Source organism: Pongo pygmaeus, chromosome 20 (genome assembly GCF_028885625.2).
Source record: "Pongo pygmaeus isolate AG05252 chromosome 20, NHGRI_mPonPyg2-v2.0_pri, whole genome shotgun sequence".
In the NCBI taxonomy this organism is placed as follows: domain Eukaryota; kingdom Metazoa; phylum Chordata; class Mammalia; order Primates; family Hominidae; genus Pongo; species Pongo pygmaeus.
In genome coordinates this window covers 18,217,181-18,228,355 of record NC_072393.2, presented here as the reverse complement: position 1 = coordinate 18,228,355, position 11,175 = coordinate 18,217,181, and the positions used below count along the sequence as shown (strand labels likewise).

The following is an 11,175-nucleotide window of genomic DNA, read 5'->3' as shown; positions in this document are numbered from 1 at the left end:
GGCCCCAAGAAGGGATTTGTTGGCCGGGAAGGAGCCAGAACCAAAAGTCCCATCCTGGGCGGGCGGGGTGGCTCACCCCTATAATCTCAGCATTTTGGAAGGCCGAGGTGGGCAGATCATGCCGGTAATCCCAGCACCTTCCAAAGGCCAAAGTGGGTGGATCACCTGAGGTTAGGAGTTCGAGACCAGCCTGGCCAACATGACGAAACCCCGTCTCCACTAAAACATACAACAATTAGCCAGGCATACTGGTGGGCGCCTGTAATCCCAGCTACTCTGGAGGCTGAGGCAGGAGAATCACTTGAACCCGGGAGGTAGAGGTTGCAGTGAGCAGAGATCACGCCACTGCACTCCAGTCTGGGAGATAGAGTGAGACTCCATCTCAAAAAAACCCAAAAAACAAAAAAATTAGCCAGGTATGGTGGCGGGCTCCTGTAATCTCAGCTACTCAGGAGGCTAAGGCAGGAGAATCGCTTGAACCTGGGAGGCAGAGGTTGCAGTGGGCCAAGATCGCACCACTGCACTCCAGCCTGGGCGACAGAGCGAGACTCCATCTCAAAAAAAAAAAAAAAGTACCATCCTGTGACAGGGTCCCCGCCCATCCCCTCCTCCGCCAGGTACTGGCCCTCCAGAATTCAGGCTGCTGGGAGGATGTGAGCTCTAGCCCCGCCCCACTCACCCAGGGAAACTGAACCCTCCCCCCCTTTTCCCATGTGGAAGACATACAGACATCCTGAGTCCCCAGTCCTTTTAAACCAGGTGCTTCCGAGGTTCACTGGACGCAATAGCGTGAATTCTGGTGCTGGAGGGCCCGGGTTCAAATCCGGACTAGAATGATCCTATGATCCTGCCATTGCCCTCTTAGGTGTCTACCCAAAGGAGTTGAAAATAGGTGTTGAAACAAATGCTTGCATAGGGAAGTTCATAGCAGCATGATTCACAGTGTTCTTTTCAGCTACTTGGGTGGAGATAACCCACCCAAGTGTCCAATGGATGAATGGATAAACAACATGTGGTCCATCAGTGGAGTCTTGAGTCTTTTTTTTTTTTTTTTTTTGAGACAGAGTCTCGCTCTGTCACCCAGGCTGGAGTGCAGTGGCAGGATCTTGGCTCACTGCAACCTCCACCTCCCAGGTTCAAGCAACTCTCTTGTCTCAGCCTCCCGAGTAGCTGGGATTACAGGCAACTGCCACCACACCCGGCTACTTTTTTGTATTTTTAGTAGAGATGGGGGTTTCACCATGTTGCTCAGGCTGGTCTTGAACTCCTGACCTCAAGCATTCCACCCGCCTCAGCCTCCCAAAGTGCTGCGGTTACAGGTGTGAGCCACTGTGCCCTGCCTGGAGTCTTAGTCAGCCATCAGAAAGACTGAAGTCCTGGCCAGGTGCAGTAGCTCACTCCTGTAATCCCAGCACTTTGGGAGGCTGAGGCAGGCAGATCACTTGAAGTCAAGAGTTCGAGACCAGCCTGGCCAACATGGCAAAATCCTGTCTCTACTAAAAATACAAAAATTAGTTGGGCAAGGTGGCGCATGCTTGTAATCCCAGCTACTCGGGGAGCTGAGGCAGGAGAACTGCTCAAATCCAGGAGGCGGAGGTTGCAGTGAGCCGAGATCATGCCACTGCACTCCAGCCTGGATGACAGAGTGAGACTCTGTCTCAAAAAAAAAAAAAAAAAAAAAAGAGATTGAAGTCCTGATAAGAGATTGAAGTCCTGATCCCTGCTACAACAGGGATGAAATAAAAAACACGATGCTGAGTGAAAGAAGCCAGACACAAAAGGCCACGTGTTGTATGATTCCATTTATATGAAATGCCCAGAACAGGCAAATCCAGAGACAGGAAGCGAATTAGTGGTTGCCAGGGGCTGTGGGAGGGGAAATGGGGCATGACTGCTGAAGGGGACGGGGTTTCCTTTTGGAGGGGATGAAAATGTGCTCAAATTAGATAAAGGGTGTGGTTGCACAATATTATGAATATACTGAAACTCACTGAATTGTTCACTTTAAAGTGGTTCATTTTTTGTTTTGTGAATTTCAGCTCAAAAGAAAATCCAATTAGGCCACTTACCAGCTGGGGGTGGCCTCTGACACGTGGCCCAGTTGATAGCACTGTGCCAGTGGATCACTCTGTACCACAGCTGAGGTTTTAAGGCCACCCGGGTGGAAGAGACCAGGGCATGTAAACTGCATAATGGCATCACGCCTGCCTGGGGTTGGCAGGTTTAACGGGTTCCGCGCCCTCTCTCTTGGAATTCACTCTTCTGAGATAGGTCACGTCACACCTGCTCTGGAAGGCTGGGCAGTTAGAAGTCCACACCTGGGAAAAGTGCCTTCTGCGCTTTTTTGTTCGCTTGTTTTTTGTTTTTGTTTGTTTGAGATGGAGTCTTGCTCTGCCACCAAGGCTGGAGTGCAGTGGCGCCATCTTGGCTCACTGAAACCTCCGCCTGCCGGGTTCAAGCAATTCTCCTGCCTCAGCCTCCCGAGTAGCTGAGAATACAGGCACCTGCCACCACGCCCAGCTAATTTTTGTTTTCTTAGTAGAGATGGGGTTTCACCATGTTGGCCAGGCTAGTCTCAAACTCCTGGCCTTAAGTGATCCACCAGCCTGGGCCTCCCAAAGTGCTGGGATTACAGGCGTGAGCCAATGTGCCCAGCCCTGTTTGTTTGTTTGTTTTTGAGATAGAGTCTCTGTCTCCCAGGCTGGAGTGCAGTGGTGTGTTCTCAGGTCACTGCAACCTCCTCCTCCTGGGCTCTAGCGATTCTCCTGCCTCAACCTCCCAAATAGCTGGGATTACAGGCGCCCACCACCATGCTTGGCTTATTTTTGTATTTTTAGTAGAGATGGGGTTTTACCATGTTGGCCAGGCTGGTCTCGAATTCCTGACCTCAAGTGATCCGCCTGCCTTGGCCTCCCAGAGTGCTGGAATTACAGGCATGAGTCACCATGTCCAGATGCCTTCTTCATTTTAAAAGGTGCCCAGCCTCATTTGTGTCCCGAGGAAGGCAAATAAAAGCTACTAGGAGGTGCAATGTACCCGCCACTTATCAGACAGGCAAGAACCCATGTCCAGATTAGGCTACATTATGAGGAGGTGGTGGCAAACAGATTTTGATTTTGTCACCTCTATAAAGCTCAGCTCTCTCCGACACCCAGGGCCCCACTGGGCAGGTGTGGTCTCTGAATTTACAGCCTAGGTGCTAAGACCCGCAAGGGAGAAGACATGAAGGGCTGGGAAGTCCCTGGGCTGTTTGTAGCCAGACAGGGCAGGTGCCGCAGCCACCTCTGCCCCCATTTGATGCCCCAACTCCTATAATTATCCTTCCTTCCTACAGTTGACGTTTTGTTGTTTTTGTTTTGTTTTGTTTTGATACAGGGTCTCACTCTGTCACCCAGACTGGAATGCAGTGGTGCAATCGGGGCTCATCACAACCTCTGCCTCCCAAGCTCAAGCGATTCTCCTGCCTCAGCCTCCCAAGTAGCTGAGACCATAGGCGTGTGCCACCATGCTTGGTCAATTTTCCTATTTTTGTAGAAACAGGGGGTCTTGCTACGTTGCCCAGGCTGGTCTTGAACTCCTGCTCTCAAGTGATCCTCCTGCCTCGGCCTCCCAAAGTGTTGGGATTACAGGCGTGAGCCACGGTGCCTGACTCTCAGCCAATGTTAATTATGCACTTGCTTTGTGCCAAGAATGCTCCCTGAACCTCTGCCAACTACAGGATTCCTCCCATCTTACAGACAAGGGAACCGAGGCACAGCCAGAGGCACTCTCTCTTTGGAGGACAGGGTGGGATGATCAGAGAGAGAGTGCAGCAGGTCTCAGGCCAAATCCTGCCTCCTACTTCCTTCCTTTTGAGCTTCGTCCAGTCTGGGCTTGCTCCCTGGGGTCTGTACAGCCTCAAGGTCAGGAACACGGGCCCTGGTTCCTTGAATGTCCATCAGGACCCAAGACTGTCCACTGGGCTCAGACCTGCTCCCCACTGCAGTCTGCTGTTACTGCTTCTGTCCTGCCCTCCCCAGTGGGCCACTCTTGCACACCTGCACCAAGGTCCACCCTCCTCCTGGGGCTCCCAAAGCTGCCTGGTACTACTGGGGGTTTTGGCCTGTAGTTGGCACTCTTCTAAGTGTGTGACCTCCCACAGATATCCAGTGAGGTGTTGCAGATGAGCTGAGGCTCAAGTCCCATGCTCAAAGTCACACAGCCAGTGGCGGCCAAGCAGGCTCCTCACTCAGCCTTCCTATCTCCACTTCCTGGTTTCCAAGAACTTTGTCCTGCTCACAGCTCTCTCCCTGCTACGTGGTATACAGTAGATACTCAATTAACATTTGTAGGTTGACTAATTGCTTCCTCATTGAACTAACAACCTTCCATCACTTTGCTTGGGATGTCCATTCCTATCTTGCAAACTCCTACTCATACCTCAAAACCCCATTTATAATGCCCCCTCCTTAGAAAGTCTTCCTGACTGCTTGGGAAGACTCCTGGCACCCCTTTCTGGGCTTCTGTAGTCCTCCTCCCTCCCTATAGCCCACGTCTGAGCCCATGGGGCTGGGGTGTCTGTGTCGTTCTTTCTCTCCCAGAATGGCCCCTGTACAGGTTGAGTGCAGTGCAGGGAGGGAGGTGCATTAGGTCTCTCGTATCCATCCACCTTCTCTTCCTCCCCTCTCTGGCAATGCAAAGGATACTTCCTGGAGCAGGAAAAGGTTTCCTTTTTTATTTTATTAGAAAATAAAGTGTTTATTCAAAGAACGTTAAAAGGCCAGGACCTGTGTGGGGTTGGCATGAGGGGGAGGAGCGAATCTCGGGCTCAGCCAGGCTGGGCGTGGGGCTCCTCTCCGTGGAGTATGGGCCTCAGGGAGGCTGGGGTGGGAGGCCCCAGGGTCCAGCAGGAGGGCAGGGGGCGGTCAGCCAGCACCAGGGCGCAGTGTAGAGCTGGGGCAGCAGCATTTGCGGGTTCAGCAGCTCACCAGGTACATCCCTGTAGGGACACAGCTGTGAGGGGGAGGGGTGGAGAGGAGGGGTACGGGAGGGGTTCCCCGGCTCTGACTCTGGGATGCTTCAATCATCCTTGTCCTCTTCAAAACACCCCCGTAACTCAGAGTCCCTGTTGCCACTGGGCCCCAGGAGCCCCTTGTTGGGGGCAGGAGAACAGGGTGGGGCTGGAGGAGGGGGTGGCAGGGGGGACTTCAGGCTCCCTGGCTGGGGTCCTTTCAAGGATGTCCTCCAGGGGCCAGCCCCAGACACACAGGGCCCTGACTCCTTGCCCACCTGTGCCTCCCATCTGGGGTCTCCTGGCCCCAACACCCACCTATCCTTCCCAAGGATCCCCACGCCCCAATCCCTCCCCACGCCCCGGGGCTTGCCCCCGTAAGGTCCCGGCTCCTGAGGTCACCCAGCAGCAGGGTTGGGGAGTACCTGTGGCAAACCTCCTCTTCACCAGCGACATGCGGTAACCGCTGCCCACCAGTTCCAAGTCCACGCCCGACAGAGTGGCCCCCTCGCTGGTGAACTGTGCAGCCACGGGGCTGGGTGTGCTGGGCCCTGAGAGCGGCTCCCAGCTGGCAGACAGGCGGCCAGAACCTGGGGAGACCTGCAGTCAGCTGCGCCCTGGCACCAGCCCCCGTCCCAGCTGTGAAGCAGGCTCCTCTTTGGCCCACAGCTGAAGCCCTTTGTTCTGTGGCTTTCGTGTGCCCCATCAGACCTCCCTTTGATCCCCTGCATCCATCTCTCATGGCATCATTGGGCTTTGGCTGGCAAGGGAGTCCTGCCTCAGGGCCTTTGCACCTGCTGTGTCTGGCCATTTGGCCCTGGGACACCCTCTCCTCCAGCTTTTTTTTTTTTTTTTTTTTTTTAGAAACAGGGTCTGGCTCTGTCACTCAGGCTGGAGTGTAGTGGAGCCTCCAACTCCTGGGCTCAAGTGATCCTCCCACCTGGGCCTCCCAAAGCACTGGAATTCCAGACCTATGCCACTGTGCTCGGCCCTCTTCCAGCTTTTTTTTTTTTTTTGAGACAGAGTCTCACTCTGTCACCCTGGCTGGAGTGCAGTGACACGATCTCGGCTCACTACAACCTTCACCTACTGGGTTCAAGCGATTCTTCTGCCTCAGCCTCTCAAGTAGCTAGGATCACAGGTGCATGCCACCACACCCGGCTAATTTTTATATTTTTAGTAGAGACAGGGTTTCACCATGCTGGCCAGGCTGGTCTTGAACTCCTGACCTCAAGTGATCCACCCACCTCGGCCTCCCAAAGTGCTGGGATTACAGGCGTGAGCCACCACACCTGGCCTTTTTTGTTTGTTTGTTTGTTTTTGAGTCAGAGTCTGGCTCTATTGCCCAGGCTAGAGTGCAGTGGTACGATCACGGGTCACTGCAGCCTCCAACTGCTGGACTCAAGTGATCCTGCAGCCTGGGCCTCCCAAAGCACTGGGATTACAGACCTATGCCACCCAGCCCGGCCCTACTCCAGCTTTTTAAAGACTTCCTCAATGCCCATATTTGCTCACCCTCAGTATGTCCCAAATTCTTCCCCAACATAAATAAGTACCTCCCACCTGACCCCAGTCCCTCCTACCCAGCCCTCATGCACAACCACAGCTCACCCCCTGCCTCGGACACATCTGGAAGCCTCCAAGTGAGCCGCTTCTCCTCCAGGTTCCTGGCAGAGAAAGAATCTTGATCAGGGCTTCCCCAGAGAGGATGCTGAGAGCCCAGGGTCCCGCCTCAGCTGCCTCCTGGCTGTGTGACCCCATCAAACCTTCTCCCCCACTTCAACTCAATTTCCCCATCTGTGAAATGAGGGTGAGATATGGAACAGCCGTGGAGCCACACAGCCTTGCAGCACTTTTATGTGTCTGTGTGTGTGTGTTTGTTTTGTGTTTTTCTGTGTGTTTTTTTTTTTTGAGATGGTGTCTCCCTCTGTCACCCAGGCTGGTGTGCATTGTTGTGATCTCGGCTCACTGCAGCCTATGCCTCCCGGGTTCAAGCGATTCTCCTCCCTCAGCCTCCTGAGTAGCTGGGATTACAGGTGCCCACCACCATGCCTGGCTAATTTTTGTATTTTTAGTAAAGACGGGGTTTCACCATATTGGCCAGGCTGGTCTTGAACTCCTGACCTCAGGTGATCCGCCTGCCTTGGCCTTCCAAAGTGTTGGGATTACAGGCATAAGCCACCATGCCCGGCTTCCTTGCAGCACTTTTAGATGACACATTGTGTCCTATAAGTCTGGCTTCTTCACAGCAGCCATTTTTTTTTTTTTTAATTTTTGTTTTTTAAGAGACAGCTGTCACCCAGGGTAACTCCCTGAAGCTTCAACTCCTGGGATCAAGTGATCCTTCTGTCTCAGCCTCCCGAGTAGCTGCGACTACAAGAGCACACTACCACATGATTGACTACTTTTTTTTTTTTTTTTTTTGAGACAGAGTCTCACTCTGTCGCCCAGGCTGGAGTGCAGTGGCGTGATCTCGGCTCACTGCAACCTCCACCTCCCGGGTTCACGCCATTCTCCCACCTCAGCCTCCTGAGTAGCTGGGACTACAGGCACCCGCCACCACGCCCGGATAATTTTTTTGTATTTTTAGTAGAGACGGGGTTTCACCGTGTTAACCAGGATGGTCTCGATCTCCTGACCTCGTGATCTGCCCATCTCGGCCTCCCAAAGTGCTGGGATTACAGGTGTGAACCACCGCGCCCGGCCTAACTACTTTTTAAAATATTTTTTTGTAAGGCTGGGTGCGGTGGCTCATGCCTATAATCGCAGTCCTTTGGGAGGCCGAGGCGGGTGGATCACCTGAGGTCAGGAGTTCGAGACAAGCCTGACCAACATGGCGAAACCTCATGTCTACTAAAAAAATACAAAAATTAGCTGGGTGTGGTAGCAGGCACCCGTAATCCCAGCTACCTGGGAGACTGAGGCAGAGAAAATCGCTTGAACCTGGGAGGCGGAGATTGCAGTGAGCTGAGATCGTGCCACTGCACTCCAATCCACACAACAGAGCGAGACTTCATCTCAAAATAAATTAAATAAATAAATAAATAAATAAATAAAATATTTTTTGTAGAGATGAGGTCTCACCATATTGCCCAGGCTGGTCTCAAACTCCTGGCCTTAAGTGATCCTCCCACCTCAAGCCTCCCAAAGTGCTGCAATTACAGGCATGAGCCACCACACCTGGCCCTCATAATATCACCGTTAGTGCTAAGCAGGGTGGGCTCACAGTTAACGGTCAGGCCGAGGGTGCACCCTTTAATCGTTGCATCAAGGAGAAGGTCTGGGGTTATAGGGGAAACTGCTGAGTTTTCCTTGGCCTCCCGCACGCCCTCACCAGGTGGCGGCCGGCTGCAGGCGGACGTTGGTCACAGGCTCCCCCACAGGCAGCAGGATCTGGACGTTCGTGAGCGGCGTGGGCACAGCCGTGGCACCGGGCCGGTAGCCGTACTCCACTGAGACCTGGGTGAGGGTGGCCCCACACTGCCAGTGGGCACTGAGCTGCAGAGGCACAGACTGGGGACCCGGGCGGGAGAACTAGGAAGAATGAGAATGGGAGAGAGGACACAGCTTGGGCCATCCCGTCTTGCCACACCGTGCGCTATTCAACCACCTTGACCCTGCGATGCACGCACCGCCCCAAGGGGGCCCAATCACAGGGAGATTTGATGGATGAGAGGCTGTATTACACCAGGTTTCCAGCAGGGGGCAGGAGAGCGCCTCATTCTAACAAAGTCTCCCAGGGAAGTTCGAGTGTAAGGTTCCGGGGCTGGGCTGCTTCTAGTTCATATAAACATACTATCTGCAACAGGGGATGCATGCTCTCCCACAGTGCATACTCCTCCACCGTTCATTCCCGACCCACCCGGCCTACTCCCTCCAGCTCATTGGCTCTCACAGATTGGATCTCTTGAGGTCAGGAATTCGAGACCAGCCTGGCCAACATGCAGGCGCCTCCATGTCTGCTGCCGGCTCACCGTGTACCCCACTCCACCACCTCCTCCCAGCCCCATGCGGGTGGCGCACCTGGTATCGCAGCAGCACCACGTTGTAGTAGGAGGCGGTGGGGTTCTGCTCTGCCTGGCGCTGCAGGGCCTCGGTCAGAGCTGCCATGTTGAGCCAGAAGTCTTTGGTCTCAGGGTCACTCTGGGAGGGGTCACTGCAGAGACCCGGACTGATCACCTCAATCCTCGGGACATGCCCTCCCAGGGCTCCCAGCATTCAATCTACCCCTTCCTAAAGATGCAATTTCCTGGCCCACCCTGGGCCCAGCAAAGCCCTACCTGGGTAGTTGTGGTGGGGGCAGTAAAGGAGGGATGGAAAACAAGGGTCAGAGAGGGCAAGTTACTTGCCCCATGCCACACAGCAAATCCCAGGAGGTGGCTGGGTGTGGTGGCTCATGCTTGTAATCCCAGCACTTCGGGAGGCTGAGACGGGTGGATCACCTGAGGTCAGGAGTTTAAGACCAGCCTGACCAACATGGTGAAACCCCACCTCTACTAAAAATACAAAAATCAGCCAGGCATGGTGGCACATGCCTGTAATCCCAGCTACTCAGGAGGCTGAAGCAAGAGAATCACTTGAATCCGGAAGGCGGAGCTTGCAGTGAGCCGAGATCACACCACTGCACTCCAGCCTGGGCAACAAGAGCAAAACTCCATCTCAAAAAAAAAAGCAAGCTGAGTGTGGTGGCTCACGCCTGTAATCCTAGCACTTTGGGAGGCCAAGGCGGGCGGATTGCCTGAGCTCAGGAGTTCGAGACCAGCCTGGGCAACAGGGTGAAACCCTGTCTCTACTAAAATAAGAAAGAAATTAGCTGGGTGTAGTGGCACATGCCTGTAGTCCCAGCTACTTGGGAGGCTGAGGCAGGAGAATTGCTTGAACCCGGGAGGCAGAGTTGCAGTGAGCCGAGATCACGCCGTTGCACTCCAGCCTGGGCGACAGAGCAAGACTCCGTCTCTACAAAAAAAAGAAAAAAAAATTCCCAGGAAGCAGAGAGGGAATTCAGAGTCCGGAAGCCCCTGACCCACAGCAGCCTCCGAGGCCCTCTCCCACTGCCCATCCATAGTACCTGAAGAGCAGATCGGCGTTGGGCTGGAAGTGCTCAATAGAGGTTGTGTGTACAAGCCGGAAGCTGAGGACAGGTGGGGGTGGGGTCCCGCTGAACACACGCACGATGCCAGCAGGGAAGGTCATGGTCAGCTCCCCAGTTACTCGAGCCAGGCAGCTGGGGAGGATGAGGGGACTGGGTGTTGGCTTAGGGCTCTACCTGGTGTCTCATCCTTCCCCTTCTCCTGGTTTCACTGGTGCCTGTGGCTCCCCAGACTCCTCAGACCTAGGAAGATGGCCCTGATGATCCCCCGTATCCTTTCCCCCAACCTTCTCCACTTTCGTTCCTGCCTGGACAGGAAGAATCCACCCTGGGCTGAGGGAGGCAGGAACATCTCCTTCCCTAGTTCTCTTTTCTCCTAGGCCACCAGGAGGCTCAAATTAAAATGTTCAGTTTTTTAGCTATCCTTTGCTTGGGTTTTTGATCTGACACTCTTCTCTTCTTCATGGTTTGACTTTCAGATCTTTTCTGCTGAAGGCCACCCCAATTTATATCCCTGCCCTCCGCTTGTCCCTAACCCACCCCCTTACCCCCTTACTGGGCCTAACTTCTAGTATTACTCCCTTCATCTCAATGCCCACGGCAGCCTTGGAGTCTACAGCAATGCCTAGCCCTGCTTAAGTGCTCTCCTATGGCTGGGCACGGTGGCTCATGTCTATAATCCCAGCACCTTGGGAGGCTGAGGCAGGTGGATCACTTGAGGCCAGGAGTTCGAGACCAGCCTGGCCAACATGGTGAAACCCTATCTCTACTAAAAACACAAAATCAGCAGGGTGTGGTGGCTATGTGCCTGTAATCCCAGAATTACTCAGGAGGCTGAGGCAGGAGAATCTCTTGAACCTAGCAGGCAGAGGTGGCAGTGAGCCGAGATCATGCCACTACACTCCAGCCTGGGCAACAGAGTGAGACCCTGTCTCAAAACAAACAAACAAACAAATAAACAAACAAAAAGTACAATAATTTAGTCGGGTGCAGTGGCACGCATCTGTAGTTCCAGCTACTCGGGAGGCTGAGACAGGAGAATTGCTTGAACCCGGGAGGTGGAGGTTGCAGTGAGCTGAGATTGCACCACTGCACA

At 53.8% G+C, this 11,175-nt stretch overlaps 1 protein-coding gene across 3 annotated transcripts in view; it reads right to left on the bottom strand.

The window, feature by feature from the left end:
- Positions 1-4,691: 4,691 nt before the first annotated feature.
- Positions 4,692-11,175, bottom strand: part of FCHO1 (FCH and mu domain containing endocytic adaptor 1) — a 41,247-nt gene continuing 34,763 nt past the window's right edge. For all 3 annotated transcript variants that reach the window (XM_054465981.2, XM_054465982.2, XM_063658163.1), the window contains exons 24-29: positions 10,059-10,214; positions 9,014-9,146; positions 8,325-8,524; positions 6,602-6,657; positions 5,416-5,580; positions 4,692-4,978 (exon numbers count right to left, since the gene is read on the bottom strand). In XM_054465981.2, the coding sequence (XP_054321956.1) occupies positions 4,956-4,978; positions 5,416-5,580; positions 6,602-6,657; positions 8,325-8,524; positions 9,014-9,146; positions 10,059-10,214 (733 nt within the window). In that variant the 3' untranslated portion in view covers positions 4,692-4,955. The remainder of the gene's footprint in view (positions 4,979-5,415; positions 5,581-6,601; positions 6,658-8,324; positions 8,525-9,013; positions 9,147-10,058; positions 10,215-11,175) is intronic.